The sequence below is a fragment of the Ursus americanus genome, chromosome 5 (assembly GCF_024610735.1).
Source record: "Ursus americanus isolate L20-20 chromosome 5, mUrsAme1.1.p, whole genome shotgun sequence".
Lineage (NCBI taxonomy): Eukaryota > Metazoa > Chordata > Mammalia > Carnivora > Ursidae > Ursus > Ursus americanus.
The window spans coordinates 36523801-36543580 of record NC_142131.1 but is presented as its reverse complement, the minus strand read 5'-3'; the positions used below and the strand labels follow the sequence as shown (position 1 = coordinate 36543580).

The 19780-nt window shown below is 39.2% G+C and overlaps 1 protein-coding gene across 14 annotated transcripts in view; it reads left to right on the top strand.

The window, feature by feature from the left end:
• MAST4 (microtubule associated serine/threonine kinase family member 4) overlaps positions 1-19780 on the top strand; it is a 537673-nt gene that overhangs the window by 453092 nt on the left and 64801 nt on the right. For all 14 annotated transcript variants that reach the window (XM_087862106.1, XM_087862104.1, XM_045794229.2 and 11 more), the window contains 2 exons: positions 7965-8034; positions 13426-13504. In XM_087862106.1, coding sequence (XP_087718232.1) covers positions 7965-8034; positions 13426-13504 — 149 coding nt within the window. The remainder of the gene's footprint in view (positions 1-7964; positions 8035-13425; positions 13505-19780) is intronic.

Here is a 19780-nt window from a genome sequence, read left to right as displayed (position 1 = left end):
GGGCAGGTGGGATTTCCAGAGTGTTCACATGGTAGGATGCTCTTTGTTTGGATTGATAAGGGAGGAATTTCAAGCGTTAGTCCTGTTTTGACAATACTTGGAGGTCACATGAAGTGAATTTGTAAAAGGGACATTGAACTATTATTGTACCCGAGACAAGGAGGGAAGGTGCATTATAGAATGAAATGGGGAAGTGAAAAAAAAATCCACACTTCCTGGTTAAGAGGTCTAAAGGACGAGTGAGAGTTTTGAATTTGATTTATAGTATACAAGCAAATTCTAAGGTCATGGTTCTCAGTCCTGGCAACAGTTTACAATCACTCCATTTAAACAGGGGCATGTTAGGGCCTGGATATCAGCATTTTTAAAGCTTCCCAAGTGATTCTCTTACACACTCCAAATGAGAACTGTTTATTGATATAAGGATATGAAAAAGGAGAGTGAAAGAAAAAAATATTAGAACAAGGTCTCAGGGCCAGGGAATTTCCAACGTCAGTATGGTTTATGGGAACTCAGAGTCACAATTCTGAATTGTTAGATACTTGGCACATTGCATATTATTTTATAGTGAAGCAATAGAATTGAATGTCTTTGATTCTTTTAAGTCTGATCCTGTTTCTGGAGTTAGCAACTGAAAATGATTAGGTAACTACTAAAAGAAAAAATATTCATATTTTGCTTCTTTCGGTTAGAATTCTGGTGTACCAGCAGCCAAAGGAACATTTAGTACTCGTTAAATGGGACCACCTTAAGTAGAATATGTATTTTTTTTACTATGAAGAACTGAAAGGAAAAAGTCTATAATAGAGAATACATTCAGATTATATTTAGCAAGGTATATGGATGTGTACCATGTCATTTAAATACTTCCCCTTTGACTAGAAATTAATAAGCAGTTGAAGCAAACAACTGAGAAGAACCAATTTCCTGATAGCACCCTCCCTACTCTTCTAAGTAAAAAGGGAAATTCTTTGTATCTAATTATGTTAAAGAATTGAAATCCCTTCATGTATGACAGAAAAAAAATACACGCACCTTAGGTTACATTCTTTAACTCAGTCTTTTATCCTGATTCAGATACTAATTAATTATCTAAGATGAAGGAATGCATCAAGGTTCATAAAATTGCATGAAACTTGGAAATATCTTTTACAGTGGCTATGTTATTAACTCGCCTTCCTTGACCTTACCAATGCTACTCAGCAACTTTAAACAAAGACTAAAAATAATCTCTTCTCTGTTGTGGGGAGATGAATTACTATAGATGGGAGGAAAATACACAACTAAAAATCAACTTCCTTCATCACTCTTGACATTCACCAGTCTTTAGTCGGGATCACCTTGAGATGTGACATCAATTCAGAGTAATAAGGAAGGGTCAATGAAAAGCTAAAACATTCTCAAGAACCCATTATAACACATCTCCAAGGGATTCGTGTCAATGCCACAGCATTTCAAATAGAGTACACAAATTCCAGAGGACCAGCTTCATGAAATGGAGACAATAGGCATCGGTGAGAGTCTTATGACATAGAAATTGACCTGTTATTGGATCTCTCTTTTACTCCCTACATGTTTTCCACCCTCGCACCTCATCAGTCATTCCTTAGAAAGCATTACATGTATGTTTGTCACGAGTCTGTTGTAACACAGTACATTCTCCATATGGTATTGTCATTGAGAGTTCATTTTTAGTAAGTAATTTTGGTACATTTAAGGGCTTTGGTTTAAGAAAATTTCTTTTTCACATGAATTTGGATCTAGAATTGGTTTTGCAAGATGACTCCAGAGCTGGATGATATCTAGAGTTAGCTGCCTCTATCGGATTTTTAGCTCTTTGGGTCTTATTCACCACTTAATCTGTTGTAGTAGGTAGCTCAAAGCTCTGTGCATAAAAAGAACTTAATACATAATTATTGAGTTTAAAAAAAACCAGCATGTTTCTATTTTTTGTATTATAGAAACTAGGTTAGGCATGAGAATTCAAAATACACTTTGTGTTTATCTACATGTATAACTGGAGTTTATCCCCCACCAACATTTAGAAATAGCAATTAAAGGAAGAGAGAAAGGGAACAGAGTACATGTTGTTAAATTCCATTTAGTTTTACCTGTGGTGACAGGAGATAGAATGATTGAAGTTATCATTACTCAATCTTCAGTATTTAGCCTATAGAATTTTCCTTCTCTACAAACCTTTCACTAGCACTCTTGAGTGGTTTGAGTGTCTGAAACAGATCAGGATTATTCAGTCTATTAGGCACTAAATAATGTGAGCTGGAAAAATATTACTTGCTCTCCAGTACAATAACAAAAACTACAACAGAATTTTTAAGTAATTAATATGTTACACGAGAACCGCAACTAAGTATAACATAGTTATATGTAATTGCATATAATGTGGAGTATGAGTACATTTTGATATATATGAAATTATTCCAGGTGGTGTCTCTGTAAGTAAAAGAGCCTAATGCCCACCCGGTATTGGAGTTATGTTCTTAGTTCTGTCTTACACTCCCTAACCCTATCCTCCCTTGGTCTTCCCGGTCTCAGCGCCAGCATCTTACTCGTTTGTTTAATCTTGAAATCTAGGAAATCCTCTTTGTTTCTTCTCTTTCCCTCATCATTCAGCAAGTCCTATTTGTTCTAGTGCCAGAAGGGACCTGAGATCTGCAGTCACCCCATCCAAACCAGCATATCTTGGCTTGTCTGTGCTCATAGCCTCCTAACTGATCTCCCTGCTTCCGCTCATGCCCGCTTCCAGCCCATCGGTCACAGAACACCAGAGGGATCTTTCTAAAATATAAATCAAATCTCATTATTGCCCTCTATGTGGTAGAGGATTGATAAATATTTGTTGAATGAATGAATCAGATGGTAACAGTGGTCTTGGCTGCTGAAGGATCAGTAAGCAATAAGGGACAGGGAAAACCAAAACAGGTTCAGAGAGCCCAGATTTTATGAAAACTTTGGTTCATTGTCTGTAATCCTCTGTGTACTTGAAAACCTGGGCACATGAGTCTACTTCTATTCATTGGCCTGCTGTGGACACTTCACAGCCTGCCAGAGACAATTCCACGGAAGGCCAATCAAGATTGTTCTGTGTCCACTCCGAGTCTAAACAGCTGCCCAGATGTAATTAGTATTCCACAATTGTATCTCGAGAGGAGCCAGTTGCTGAGACAGCTGTCTAAGTGGAAGGAAGATTTTTAACTTTTCTTGTATGAGCTGGGTCTGGTAGGATAGAGTCAAAGTTCTCAGGTGCTGGGGACTACTGTCTCTGCAAGTTCACTCAGCTTGAGATTCCTGCATCACTGTTCTAGTGCCTGTCTTATCTGCTGGAATTCACCTTGGAAGGAGATGTTAGGTTTGCTTCTTTCAGGTTTGGTCTTAAAGTCTAAAGCAATGGTGCTCAGAATGTCCTACAAAGCGATAGGAAGCACGGTACTGGCTGTTACAGCATAAAACGCCACAAGTCATTTTAGCTGATAGTCAAGTAATGACAACAAGGATTCAAATGGGGGCTTATTCTTTGATCCTCCAGGAGTTTCAAATGGCAATTATCATTATTTCTTGGATTCCCTCAGTCCTGATAGAAAATCAAGGCAACCAGAAACTGTCATTTTGTGAACAGACAGCTATTAAAAGCACATTAATAATCTGTAGTGGGTATAGCATATGCCTTTTAAAAAGATTTGCAGCTTGTTTCTCTGTGGTAAAGACACAGGACTTCTCCAACCTAATTACAAAGCAATCAAACAATTTAATTAATCTGGAAATCACTTTCTTAACCATAACTGCCTTGAAAATGAGGCACCCTGTGCAGAGCCATGAGGTAAAGTCCCATTTTGTTATATTGCTTGTATATTGGCCATGCTAGTCCCACCCCCCCCCGGGACCCTGGAGTTAATTACCTACCAAATGCCTGACCACTACTAAGGTTTACTTTACCAGGTCAAAAACATCAGCGGCGATAACAGCATTCTGTAAAGTGTCCTAGCACTCAAATATCCGAGAGCCAGCAAATCCCTGGGAGCAGCAGGATTTGAGTTATAAGCAAGTGCTGCACATATGGGCAGAGAATTAACTGGCACCGGTTTTCATTCGAGAGTCTCTCAGGTATTGCTTTGCAGATGGGTGGATGGATTCAGAGAGCAGTGCTGTGAGGAGTGAAGGTCACGTATAGGACTCTGGTTTCAGTCCGTCTCGCTTTCTCATCACTGGGCATGTCCACAGCAGCCTGGTCCTCATTTCTTAAGAATACGTATAGAAGATGCGCTTTTTAATTTAGTCTGTTCTAAATGAGTGGTATTTTCATCACTGTATAACAAAAGAATGTCCCTAAGGCTTCAGAGACTGAATTAGGTAACATAGAAATCAATTTTTATTTCAAATAAGAACACAGACTTCAAAGATTGACTCCCAGAGGCCCCTGGGTGTCTCAGGCGGTTAAGCATCCGACTCTTGATTTCAGCGCAGGTCATGATCTCAGGGTTCTGGGATCAAGCCCAGAGTTAGGCTCAAGCTGGGCATGGAGCCTGCTTACGATTCTCTTTCTCCCTCTGCCCCACCCTCTCTAAAAACAAAACACAACAAAAACAGAAACAAAGATTAACTCCTACCTATCTAATCTCCTAATCTTGTTACTTCTCCGTAAGGAAAATGGAGGAATATTCTGTAATAACACAAAAATCTACAGAGTGCTCATCCTCCCTTTTCATCTCCTATCACAACCATTCCACTTCTCTCAAAATTCCCTATCAACAGGCATTCTCCCACAATGGGTAGTCAGTCACCCACGGTCGACCCATATTGGAAATGTTGGTCACTTGTGACCTGTACTATTTTCATCACTTCGTTTCTAGTGGATCACTAATTATGCTTGGTTTGCTCACCAAAATATTCTTTCTATTGGCCTTTCATGTCCTAATCTAAGCTCCTAAACCCTCTTCGTTGGCCACTCATCGGTCCACCCAACACATTCATGCCAGGTTAAAATCTGTAGCATCTCTCCCTTGCCTGCTTATGTCTCTTAAGGCCCTCCCCCAGTTAATACCAATAAATATAGTTCACAGCTCCTTGGCTACACCAGTCTGACTCTCTCCTACTGCCAGAGTATCTGTCTCTACTGTATCACCCTACTCTGTTTGGGGTGTTTCTGTCCCCTTCCTGAGGTTCTTCCATTTCTTCTCTTGAGCTAGCTGAACTGCCCTCAAATTACGCTGTAATCTCTTGTCTTTAATGAATTATCAGGTATTCTAGTTCAGACTGCCATCATTTTCTCTAATATCCCACTACGTTTAAGAGCCTTTGTGATAGCCTGTGGGGTATGTGTGCGCCTGTACACATGGGCATTTAAACCTAGCCTAGATCTGCCATGAAACAGGAAGAAAGATCTGTTAATAGCAAGATTATGCAGATGGCTCTGTAGTCTCGAGGTTCAAAATGTGGGAATTTGCATTTGATTTTATAGCAATGTAGGAGTAGATGAGAAGAAAATGAGGGACGTTTTCAGTTGATGGGCTTAGAAAGGCAGCACAAAATGGGGAGGCAAAACTCAAAGATTAGAAATGGCTCATGGTAGCCTTGATTTTTTTTTTTTTTTTCATTAAGAGCAGAGTTAAGTTAACCTACCTCTATATGTCTTTGTCTCGGCCCATTCATGGTCAAAGTGATCACTTGCCATGTATTATAGGATGTTACATGACTTTCTGGGGACCAATCATTAAAATCTCTAAAAGTGAAAAGGGTTTTAAGTTAACTCCTTGTTTCTCCCTTCTTCAGGGTCTTAAAAATTCTCAGTAAGCTCTGTCCAGTTCTAATTCATCTCATTATAATCTCCGGATACAGTGTTCACTTTACAAAGAACATGGAGCTAAGAATTTGGTGCCAAGTTTCATTGATCTTATTATTTATTCTCAATGATTGGGTAGGAGGGATTGTTAAACCACTCATATGTTGGCTTCCAACAATCAGCTGTTTTGTTTTTCCTAGTAACTTACTGGTAGTTTGCTCTACATGGGGTGTGAGGAAAGTGAACATTTTTTTCCAACTAAACAAAATCTACACTAAAATTTCTGGCATTAGATTCACTGCTTTTTCAGAAACTTTTAGCCATCTTGAATTTTTCAATATGTTTTAAGGCTGTGAAGAGTGATATATAAGCTAAGTTGGGAAGAGGCTGGGCAGGGGGAATGAAGGCTGTTGGGAAAAGTTGACAGAACTTAATTTAGCTGTGTGGATAAATGGACAGAAAGAGTCCTGGATTACTAGATGGCAAAAGCAGAATCCACTTCTCTAGGGGCCCAAGGAACAACAGATGCAGAGACATGATAAATTTCATTGCAGCGGAGGGAAAAATGCTTCTAGATTCTCTGGCCATTAAGAAATAGGCTTTTCAGTGCTTCCTAGTCAAATGGTTTTAATTGTGCTGTCTGTCATAAAGCTAATGGCATCTGTTGAAGACATCACTATAAAATTGGCAACCTTAAGTTAATTGAAAAATTTCAGTAGAGATGTAACCAAGTCCAGAAGTCCTCGAGGTAACGCTGAACTTATCCCCTTTAATGGGTTAGTCTGTTCTTTTTGCACGCAGGTAATAAATTGTTTACAGATAGGTACTGACTTGAACATGCAAATCTTGTATTCCTCACACCTAACTACAGTTGTCACTTCCGCTGTGAAATCAGTAACGTGGTAACTGGCTGGCTGTTAGGGATTAAACGTATCGTCCTGATTTATTTTCCGTGTTTCAAGAACATACAAGATTAGTTTGCAGCCTTTCCTCACCTCCTTCTTTAAAGCAGCTACAGTTCCATCCGGTCCTCAGATAATTCTGCCAATCTAATTAAACATTCAGAGGGAAGCCGGGTGGTCTGGAGTGTCCTGAGCTGCCCCTCACCAGCTGCCTGCCAAGCACTCTCAATGATCAGCATCAGGTTGAGTATTCTGGTGGAGAAAGTAACAAGCCCCCGAGGAGCTGCTCTCCTTACAGCGAACAGTCTGTGCTCACCCGCCTCTGCGGGATTTGACACCCTCTGCCAGTGGTGGTGGCTTTGAAAGCCTGCCTGGCCAGTCATAGCCCAGATGCTTAGAAGCAGGGGGACTGTTGAAGAAAATATTGATACAGGCTAATCCTGCTGGGCCACTCGGGCCATAGAGCTGGGTCATTAGAGAAATAGGTCCACATGGCTGGGTTCTTCCCAGTATTTTATGACTAGTACTGACATTTCCACTTTTAAGCCATGGACTCCGGAATACGAGGATTTATTTTTGAGAAGTCAGACATGTACTTGGTTTCCGTAAATAAAAAAATACCAAGTTAGAAAACCCGAAAGTAGAAAGCCGCACCCCCACCACTAGGTGAAGCATATACTTCCACACCCATCCTGTTACTTAAGATGTTAACATCTGGGGGCGCCTGGGTAGCACAGTCGTTAGGCGTCTGCCTTCGGCTCAGGGCGTGATCCCGGTGTTCTGGGATCGAGCCCCACATCGGGCTCCTCCGCTGGGAGCCTGCCTCTTCCTCTCCCACTCTCCATGCTTGTATTCCCTCTCTCGCTGGCTGTCTCTATCAAATAAATAAATAAAATATTAAAAAAAAAAAGAAGAAGATGTTAACATCTGGAAGAGTAAGAAGCAAGACATTTGTATATACATTATTTTGTAGGACTGAAATATTTAGGGTATTAATCCCTGGGAGACTACTGCTTGGTGATAGATGTGCTTATTCATGTATCTTGCACCCTCAAAACGCTGTGCTGGAACCCAAGCCCATTCCCTCGCTCTCCCCCACCCCTGCCACCCCTGCTCCTGCTCCAAGGAACACTGAGACATTTTTGGAGACATGGACATTGGGTGAGAATGTACAGAAACTCATTACTAAAAAGAAGGTGATCCTGGATGTGGATAATGTTACAAAAACAAAATCCTGTTATGATTTTTTTCCCTCTTTCTCTTTACAGGAAATAGCCCTCAAGATAGTCCAAGAAATTTCTCCCCCAGTGCCTCAGCCCATTTCTCATTTGCACGGAGGTAAGGACTTCCTGTGAGTCGAATCATAAAGTGTTATATTGAGAATCGCATCTCCGGAACCCCCTCTTTCTCATTCCCCCCCGTTCCCCTGCCTTCTGCCGGTGAGATGCTGTTCATTATCACATACGGCCCTCTCTGAAGCTCCCTGCCCAAAGATAGCTTTACACCAACACACAACTCTGTTGTAAACACTCCCGCTTTATAGTTTAATAATGATTTCTGACTCGTGCTAGAGTTCCATGTACCTCTCTTGGTCCTTCCCTAGATGGTGGGCTCCCAGTGAGGGAGAGAAATGACTGTTGCCTTTTTTTCTCTTAACTCTGCTGCAGTGCCTTGTACATGCTTGCTGTTCATCAGATTTTTACGGAACTGTCCGAGCTTACAAGGAGTTGACTCATCTCTGTGTCCTGGTGCAGCTGTTTTTGTTGTTGAAAAAAAAATTTTAATGACCTTTCTGGGATCACAGGGTATAAACTCTAAGATGCCTCTTTACTTGAGAGCATGAAGCCACCAATTTAGTGATCCCCTTGAGATAAAGCCACACATGGACTATAGGATATTTTATGTTTTCTCTTCGTATCTTAGTTAAAATTTGGTACCAAGTGTCAAAGATACATGTGTTCAGTCTGGGTCATTGAGCCACAAGGGAGTCTTGCTGTTCAGAGGATCATAGGCACGTGATGTAACATCCAATCTTGTCAGTTCTGGATGTTCTTTGGTGATTTCTCCAAGTCAGAGGAGTCTACACAACCACATTTTCTGTGTTCCGCACGTAGTATTAGTGTACCTCTCCCTGTCCGAGTCCAACCTTCACCTTCCTGGGCTCTCTCACCCCTCTCACACACATACCCTATCCTCTCCTGCCCGGGAAGAACTCAGAGAAAACAAAATGCCCCTTCAGCCAGGTCTCTGAATATTCAGGATAAATTCAGTTTATGGTCTGCACGTCCAGCATATTTGCTAATTTTCCTCAGTGACCTAACTATACCATAAAGTGCATTAATGTAACACTTAATAAAGACATATGTGTAGGTTAAAAAAAAAAAAAAAGATGTGTTTTAACGCATGTTACTAACCAGCAAAACCTGCAGTGTCCCCACTGCCATTTGTCAGCATGTAATGCATTTATATTACTAAGTCCAAAGAAAGGGACCTGTCGGCAGGATTTTCAGAATTCTCTGTAACTGAGAGTCCCTTGTAAATGTTACACCCCTCTGCTCCCACCATTTGGCAGATGCCTGTGTGTGTAAGGTACCAGTTCTCCATCGTGGGCGGGACACCAGAGGCTCTTAAGGAACTTGAGACCTCCACCCTGACTCTTTCCCCAGTTCCAGCTTCTCTTCTTTTAGCAACTTGTTCTAAGCACTGTCAAGAAAATGTGAAAATTAACTGGTCCCACAAAGCCTGTGTTTGCCCAGTTAATATTAACTCATGATAGTGCTACTCCTCTAAGTGGAAACAAAAAATCTTATGAAAATGGAAAAACAAGAACCCACCATAGTCTTTAAAAATATCTCTTAAAAGAATGTGTTTAATTACTTTAAGTAATAAGAAAAATGCAAATCTCATTATAGTGTGCATTTAAACATGACAGAAATCATAGTCTCTTAATCCTGTCAGATTTATAAAAATGAAGAGAATCTGATAATTAAGTGGGTGACTGGAGGATAGATGAATCTGGTTTCTCTTCTATTTAAGAAAATACACAACCCCCAGGCATGTTAATTTTTGACAAATAAACCATAAACCATGACAGAAGATTATCACAAGAGACCTGTAGTTCATTTTGCATGAATTTCCAGATGGAACTCCCTCCACACTCTTCAAAAAATATTAATTTAGATTGGGGCATGAGTGATCATCTTTTTGAACTTTTATTCAGGTAAACAGAACCCTGCATTTGCTCTGAAGACTCAAATTGGTATATTTTTATTTAACATCTGGTGTCTCTCTCCTCCATGTTAAAGTTGATTTTTATTCAGGAAACATGGAAACCCACTCATGGGTCCCCATTCCCTTCCATTCGGTATGCATTTTTGAGCCTTTGAGAAGTAATACCATTTTGAGACTCTCACATGCTGTTATTTTGTATGTTTAGTCCAACAGAGAAGAGATTGCCCTGTCTTTAAAATTATTCTTGAGTAGAGGGATAAAGATCAGGTTTATTAATATTTTCTCATCTTATACCATTATGTGGCACGCACACACACACACCCCTTACATATACCAGTATGTGAAAATACTCCCCCACTAGACATCCACTGTAATGAAATAGTTTAATTTCAAACTGGAAAATATGATGGCACTCACTTGCTATCTAATATGTATATTAGATAGATATAGATAGATATAGATATATGTGAGTAGAACTATCAAGGTAATTTTTTACTACTGAGTTAAAAGGATGAAAATGAGCATTGATTGTAGCATAGTAAATTTTGTCAGGAGCAAGGAAACATATGTTTATTTTCCTAAGACCTGTGCTACAGATTTACAATCCATCCAATTACAGAATTAACATTTTTTCTTTGGCTTAAGATGGAGGTAATAACATTGTTGTGCCTTTCCCGAAAGCTGTTGGAGTTGACACATTACATACTGCTCGCACTTGCATTGGAAATACAGAGCCCTGAGTACATGCCACGGGTGTTTCCTAGCGGCCTCATTGTTCCTCAAGGGTAGATCTCAGAATATATTTCCACGAGCAAATTACTAGAGCAGACTGGCCTGCTGAGTTCAGGTCATTAGACACTTGTTGAGCACCTGGCATAGTTCAAGTTGTTATAGTATCAACCAGAATGTACAATGTGTCACTCCAGGTGACTGTTACAATGAAACAAATAAATAAATCTTTTCTTCATATAATTATAATAGCCAGGTTGATATTGGGACTTTTCATTTTTTCTTTGTTCTATACCATGTTAATCTAAATTTTTGTGAGTAGTGTTGAAATCATGTTTTTTTTGCAAAACTTTTTGTATTCTATGCTCCCATCAAATGTTTTTCCCTTCTTACTTTTTCACTTAGTTTAACATGGAGAGATTTCTACCCCTACCACCCCCCCCCCAAAAAAATCACTCTTCAAAAAAAGCCTTGTTGCTTTGGCTAGAATGTAGTCTGTCTTCCAATAATATTTTATGGGGAGCTTCTGCAAAGAAAAGACAACATTGTTAGCAGGATCCAAATTGCACTTGTGTGATAGCTTTCTTGGAAAAAAAAAGGGTGTGCTCTCTCTTAAGTACTGTATACAGCATATATAGTAACTTCTGATGTGCAGTCGTCATGGTAATGAAAATGCAATGGTCCTTTGTGCTCCATTTGAGTATATAGACACAGAGAACTTGGGGAACTTCATGAGACATAAATTATTTCTGGTCCGTGGCTGCACATTCTTGTTTAAACATCTTTTAGTTGTGTGTTTTCCAGAGTAAGCAAATATAATTTATGTTTCAAAACTAATAAGAACATGTCTTTTCTTGGAATTGCTCATTCATGTGAAATATATTCATTGATACCTGAGGGAAAGGAGAGTTAATGAATCACAAAACAAAATCATGGTGGGGGAAATCATGCCCGAGTTCTTTCCAGAGACTAGTTTCTGATAATTGCTATTAAATGGACTGAATAATCCTTTTAAAATTCATACCCCCCCTTTTTTTTACTTCTAAAAATTGGAGGTGTTAAAAATATAAAGTACAGCATGGATTTTTAAGTCTTCAATAAATAGCCAAATAAAATATGACTAACCTGTGTCCATTTAATTCATAGATATTAGAAGCATGTTATTATTATTATTATTTTCTTAAATCTTTAACATTTTTAATTGTTTAAAACTATTTTTAAAGAACATATGACTTAATTATTCCCATTCCTTGTACCTGGTATATTTACAAATATTTTATTTTGCTTCTTTTAAAAAAAAAAAAAACTTGATTCAATTGTTCTCCAATCATGATCACAGAAATGACAGGTAATTTTACTGAAATTTTAACATTGTAGTATTTCTGTGATTTGTCCACTTGAATTTCTCCATTTTGTCTTTGTGGACCATTTGCATTTATTGGAGGAAACATCCATGGTAGCCTGTGATTATATTTTCCCTTGACTGTAATTTAATCTCAAATGTCAGTTTTTTACATAAACATCTAATTGTGACGTTTCTCAAATTCAAGTCTAGTGCTGTTGAATCCCCTGACTTCAACTTCCTGTGAATGTGTCTCTGATATATTTGGCCCCCTCATATCTCTCACTTGGTAAATTAGTACAGTCATAAATTACAAGAAGTCTATGTAGATACTCCATCCAAAGAATGCAGTAGGGGCCTTTATAATGTGCGTTTTTTCTGTTTTTCCCATGGCAAATGCTCATCTATTTGTTTTCACAGGGGTATATGATTTTGGAGTCACAGTCTTACTTTAAAATAGAATAAATAATAAAACAATGACTCTGGAATGCCAGAGATTTCAGAAAGTTTGCTTTCTGGTGTTCCCCTGCAACAGGATTGTCTCTACTGCTTCAGTCAATCATCTAAGACCCTTGTAAAGACCCTAGCTCATAACTAGAATCCGCCCCAGAAGCTACCCTTTGACCGTTTGGAGAGAAAAATCCCTCTCTTCAAGGACTCCTGACAGTTTTGCCTCTATGACTGGGGCAGACACTTGTACTGTTTGCATGAGGTTCTGTCACTAGTGGAGAATTTTCTTTCTGCCCTTGCTGTCCCGGGCCAGAGCTAGACTGCATACTCACAGCCTCTGCAAGGGGCTTTTGTTGCAACACTCGATGAAGCCAGGTCATGTCAGAAGATAGTAACTCTTAGAGATTCTGAATATAAGGTCAGTCACTTTTTCCATGTGCAAGATTTTTGCTACTTAAGACTTGAACCAGCCCTGAGCCCCCACTAATCCCTTCCCTGGATGTGACGAGTAGGACAGTTCCCTTGAAAATAAGTGGAGAGTCTTTAGGATGTAATCAAAGTCCCCACCGGCTCTTGTACCTTGCTGGAATTCCGGCCATTCCAAAGACCCATGGCCTCAGTTATAAGCTTCCGGACACGAGTATTTTTCCTCCTCCCTTTCTGTTTTTATTCATTTGAATCTGCTGAGTCTGACCATTGTAATTATCCCTGGTATTCATTTTGTCAAAGTGTGTTAGTGAGAGATCAATAATATGGATCAACCCATTCACTTTCTATTTGTTTGGGTGTATCGATTCAGTTTAAACAAAAGTCAACCTGCTGTATAATGTTTGTTTACTCTGGCCCTTGCTGAACATTTCCACATCTTCACTGACCACATTTGTGTCATTTGTTTGACTAAAAATACTCGGTTTCCCTGGGGTTCCCCTGAAACAGTGCTCCAACGTTGGGCAAAGCTGATCTCCCTCTCTCAATAGGACTGATGGACGCCGCTGGTCCTTGGCTTCTCTCCCCTCCTCTGGCTATGGGACAAACACGCCCAGCTCCACAGTCTCTGTAAGTACCTTACTGTTCTCCTCTTCCTCATAACCACACGGCTCTCTGGCACAGCAGGTGTTTTCTCTGGGTGTTTCCTGGTAGGAAGAAGATAAATTCTGCCTGTCTGTCGCTCTGAATAGGTAACGCATCACATGATGAGCGGGCAAACGTAAAAAGGACATACTCTTTGCTGCAAGCTTTTAAACTATGGTGCATAAATTGAGTTAAGTCCCAGGATCACAAGTTTGGAGGAGATTGGGAGCTTTCGTTTTAATACCAGTTGGTGTAGTTTGTGGTGTAGGGGGGAATGCAATCTGGTTTTATTGCTTTGGTTCCACACCAGTGATATCAGTACTAAAAACGCCATTAAATTTTGATGGCCTGGGTCTTTTTTTTTTTTTTTTCCTTGTGTGGCTTAGATGCAGTGGATTTTTTTGTTTGTTTTTGTTGTTTTGTTTCTTTGTTTTTCTCCTTCAAAGGAAAAAAAAATGGCAAGCCTTAAATCTGTACCTCCTAGGTAAGAATTTTTTTTTAAGGGGAGATTAAAAGAATTTAGTAGTAAGTTAAGACAAAGAGACAAAATGAAGCCATGGAAATAGAAGAGAGAAAGAAGGATGCTCTTGCCCCAAACTGTAACATTGCAACAGGAGCCCTAGCAATTAATGGAACCGATTCAGTAAGTTAGATGGATGCTTTCTCAGTTTGAATTAGTGGTGCTGCAGGATACCTGTCTCTACAGAGCTTCGGAAGCTGGAGGTCATTTAGAAAGACCAGGTATGTTGTAGGTGTTCAATACATACCTAATGGAATGGTCCGAATGCCCTTGAACAAGCTGGGAATGGGACCTGATGATTTTAGATTTCCTTCTGGTGCATTTCCATCTTTATTTTGTGACAATCTGTGGTTTATTGTGTAGGGTTATTCATCTACCGTTTTGTTGTGGCGGTGGTGGTGCTGGTTTTTCACAGGCCCCAGCACCGGGCTAAGCATGTACATTCAGCTGCTTAATAGTACTTGCATTGCAAAGACACTACAGTTGGGGCGCCTGGGTGGCCCAGTAGGTTAAGCATCCAACTCTTGATTTCGGCTCAGGTCAGGATCTCAGGATCTCAGGATTGAGATCGGGCTCCTCACTCAGCAGGGAGTCTGCTGGAGATTCTCTCTCTGCCCTTCCCCCTGCTACCTCTCTCCCTGCTCTCTCTTTCTCTCTCTCTCTCAAATAAATTTTAAAAAGAAGAAAGGACACTACAATTAAGTTTATAAACTAACTGGTATCACCACTGCCTTATATTATGTGTTTCCAGAATTCCAGATGCAATTTCTGGAGCACCTTTAATACTGCCTTGTTAAAATTTGTTGTATTATATTTACCATCTCCCTGATATTTTATTGAGGAGAGGTAGTTTATTTTCCTATCCTCTATTCCATTTAGTTGTGGTATATGAGTTTATTGTCCATTTTGATGATTTTGGTGAAAAGCCTTGCATCCGGAGAGGATGCTTCAAACTCATGAATGGTTTCAGCGGATAAAACTGTCACTAAAAAACAGTGAAGCCACACTAGACTGCTGTGTCCAGAACCATCACTGGTCATTGGTTGATGTTAGATGTTGAAAACGTAGATAATTCCAGTGTGAAAAAGAATGCTAAAACTGATTGACCAAAAAGAAAAACAAAGGTAACTTTCTGAAATTTAAGTATTGTTCTCCTATAGATTTTCAGGGAAGTTTCTTGTCTCCAGATTCTTGTTCATTTCAGCTCTGGGACCTTGCTTTGCCCTTCACTTAAGTTTTATTGTCATTTGGGTACAGTAATTTGACTCTTGCAAGAAAAATTGAGGAGAGTGCAAGATCTTTCCAACTCTAATAAATCATACACCATTTTAAAAAGCCAATCTCTTCAAAAAGAGTGAGTTACATAGAATCAGACTTCGTTTGGTACAAACAATTTTAAAAACCAGCCGTTGTAGAAATATTTATTATGTGGAGACATCAGCCTGACTCCTTCCAGTGCGTTGTAGTCTTTGTTTAATCCCAGCAACACACCGTGTCATGCAATTGCTACTGTTCTTTTCATTTTATTTATCAGAAACGTAAGACACGTGGGATGCCTGGGTGGCTCAGTCGTTAAGCGTCTGCCTTCGGCTCAGGGCGTGATCCTGGCGTTCTGGGATCGAGCCCCGCATCAGGCTCCTCCGCTGGGAGCCTGCTTCTTCCTCTCCCACTCCCCCTGCTTGTGTTTCCTTTCTCACTGGCTGCCTCTTTCTCTGTGTGTCAAATAAATAAATAAATAAATAAATAAATAAATAAATAAATAAATAAATAAATAAAATCTTAAAAAAAAAAAAAGAAGTGTAAGACACAGAGAATGCACTGAGGGGCTTTGACCAACCCCCTCCTTTCTCTAAGAATACAGTAAGGCCTAGACTCCAGGCTCTTGGCTCTTTTTAAAGAATTTACATGGTTTTTCTTAAAATAAATATTTTAATTAATAAACATGACCTGGCCATCTGTCACAATGAAATTATCACCATCCTTGACTTCCATATGTGTTTAAGGAAGAAGCCACCTGAGACCGTTTTTAGACACACACACACACTCATTTGCTATGTTTCTACCCAACAGCTGCTGACCAGAGGTGAGGTAGCTTTTAGCTTTCTCTTAAGTGTTTATTAAAGAATTTCGTACATATAATTGTTGACCTCATGTTTCTCCTTTTCCTTCAAAATAAAATTTTCTTTAAAGATTTTATTTATTTATTTGACAGGGGGAGAGAGAGAGAACACAAGCAGGCAGAGTGGCAGGCAGAAGCAGGCTTCGAGCTGAGCAGGGAGCCCAAGCTGGGACTCGATCCCAGGACCCTGAGATCATGACCTGAGCCATCCAGGCACCCCTAAAATTTTAGCTTTCAAAATTACTTTGTGCCAAAAGACACAAGGAACTGTTAAGTGTGTGAAGTGTAGGTGCTCCACTCATACAAAATTCAGTTATATGTTCTCCATATTGGTTTTTGATAAAAAGTAATGAGTGAAAATTTGAAAAGCTACTTTTCATTTCTCTCAGTGTTTTGGGGTTCTTGTCCTTTACATAGTGGGGCAAAATTTGCACAAAACTTTTTAGTAGTTATATTTTCTTCTTTTTTTAAAAAAAAATGTATTATATTTTATTTTATCTTTAAGTAATCACTATGCCCAATGTGAGGCTAGAACTCATGACACTGAAATCAAGAGTCACATGTTCCACTGACTAAGCCAGCTGGGTGCCCCTCATTTTCTTCTTTTCTAAATGTGGTCTGAGGCACTCTCAGATTTTTGTTGTGTGGGTTAACTGTTAGTCATTTAGCCAATCGGGAATGCATTTTAGATATTCTTTAAAAGTAAACATACAGAGCACAAAATTACGAACACTTTGAAAATATAGCTTAAGTTTGACAGGTAATTGTGTTGTTAGCTGAATTCCAGAACTACTTCTGCTAAAATGTAAACATTATGTCTTTATCCTGGCATATATGGCATCTATAAAATTGGCAAGTGTTAAAAATGCTATATTTTGAAATTGAAAAGATTTGGTCATAGGAAGTTAATCCTTCCAGAAGATATTTAGTACTGCAACTTCTTTCAACTGCAAATTTTGCCATTAAAATTAATCTGTGGGGAAATTTTCTAAGATAATATTGAGATTATAATTTTTAATTTTAAAATAAGTAATATGGAACTGCAGCAGTAGGAGGACATTCCCCCATATTTCTTAACAGATTAATTATTTTCTGCTGAGGGAAGGGAAATAAGCATGTAAATACCTATAAATATGTGAGGTATGACTATAAAATGATACTACATTTAGTAACCAGTAGAAAATTATGCATTCATGTGAGTATTGTCTGTTGCAAAATGGTTATCTGGAGAGACTAAATGATACATTATTCAGAACAGGTTTGGGGAAGTCTTGTACAGCTTTTTTTTTTCTTTTATGTAACTCTCTACTTTTTAAATGTGAATTTGATTTATGACACTATCAAAACTCATGTGCAGACCAGTTCAGTGATGAGACCTGACACCACACTTAGAGAATATGCTAGAAATATAAAGTAATCAAACACAGTTTATTGAGAAACTCCCAAACAAATTATCAAAGCTCTCCCCAGAGTGGTACTCCCGGCCACTTTGACCGGTGGAGGGGACTTTGCAATATGGGGTGCAGTCTTGGGCAGGCCTGCACCTCTGCTGTCCTGCAGTTCTCACTGGCTGCGAAAAGTTCTCCCCTGAGTGAGTCCCTGATCTCTGCTAAAACCTAACGTTGGATTTTTCGATTGTCCAATATCATCTCCCTTTTGGGGCCCTATTTGGTACCTTTTGAATGCCTGGGGCCATTTTGCTGGCCTACGGTTGTCCCCAGTGCTTTGTCACTTGGATATGGTATCACCCTCATCCCATTTTACCTTGCATGTTCCAACTGAGATGAAAGAGGCTCTCTCCCCAGAGGAGCTCCTTGCCTCCTTGCTTCTTTAGTAGTGTTAAGGTTAGAACGCTGAACACCACTGCATTGTCCATTTTGCCACATTCCCCAGCAGTTAACCTGGGGTACATTCCTTATAAAGTTTCGTCCTGGGCTGTATATATGGTAGAACCACAAAGTTTTCCCTTCAGAGTTACCACTTGCTAAGGTTTTGTTACATTAGTATGGGCTGTTTTTAAAATATTTTGTTTAATAAATGTTAAAGATACAAGTAAAGCCTTGCCCACCCAGTCCCTTTCTGCTTCCTCCCTCCACAGAGGGAACGCACCCTCCTGAAGTCGCTTGGTGTCATTTCCATGCCAGTACAGGCCCATGACACTTGACGTGAAGCTCTAGAGCCCAGTGTGTTTTGGAATTAATTTTCATATTTTAGAAAGGTAATGCAATCCCTATACTGTGCACAACAACCCAGCAGCACCAGGGCCAGGAGCTCATAATCAAATATATTAATATTTCTACAGCAGCCTGAATCAACATTCACACTGAGTGGATTGAGTACATCTTTTAAATAGCTTACCATCAGTTCACTTGATGCTGTGCCTTCAAAGGGGTTACTGTAAACTTACAAATAAACTTCTGGGTCTTAGGGTTTTGAAATCTTGGATACAGAACTGTGGACATTGATTTTTCTCTGAGCCCTATGTACAGATCCTTAATTCTGTTTTTTTATTAGCTAATTTCCTTATCTTCACTTTTATCATTACTGCTTCTCTCCTGCTTACAGTGATTTTATTATTCTTTTCCTGATTGCTTGAGTTGACTTAGTTTGTGCTTTATTTGTTTTTTTCACAGTGAAAAGTGTTTAAGACTGTGCTTATACTTTTTGAATAGCGATTTGGTTTATCTCATAAGTCTTTCCAGTAGCGTTCTCATTTTTATGGCTTATAAAACAATCTCATTACCTTATAAAAATTTCTCTTTGTCTCAGTATGTACTTATAAGGTGTTTCATAATTTCAGGGTATGAGGGTATTTTTAAGCTTTAGTCATTAATTTCTAGTGTTCCTACATTGGATGCTTCAGTGTTTATGAAGTGTATTTATTGTTAAACTAATGACAGCTTTAAAAAAAAAAACCTGTTAAAACTGAGATTTCAAATGAGTGTTACCTTTACAAATATGCTTATTCTAATCATGATTCTCTTGCTCAAAGATTTCTCAATCTCTTTTGTTAGAATTGCTTGTAGAGTTTACCTCCCAGTTAAACAAAAACAAAAGTCTGTTTGCTTTATAGTTCTGTTTCTCAGATTAATTAAAAACAGTGTTATTTAGTTATTCATTTCTACATTACCTTGCTCTAAGTATTAAGTGACAGTTTTCAAAAAGCAAATCTATATGCAAGGAATTAAAAAAAAACTCACCACCACTGAAGCTGCTTTAAAAAGAGAGAGAGGGAGAGTCTTAGCCAAAGGGAAAAGGGAAAAAAAATCCAATTTTTTTTTAAAGATTTTATTTATTTAACGGAGATAGAGACAGCCAGCGAGAGAGGGAACACAAGCAGGGGGAGTGGGAGAGGAAGAAGCAGGCTCACAGCGGAGGAGCCTGATGTGGGGCTCGAACCCAGAACGCCGGGATCACGCCCTGAGCCGAAGGCAGACGCTTAACCGCTGTGCCACCCAGGCGCCCCAAAAAATCCAATTTTTAAAACAATGACATTAGTGCGAAAAGTATCTTCATCTCTTCCCCTTTTAACCGAAGGCACATACCGATGTATCAAAGGACGGCATGCTTTGTAAAGGAGGATCTCATTACCTTATTTATGATCATACATCATAAAATTCAT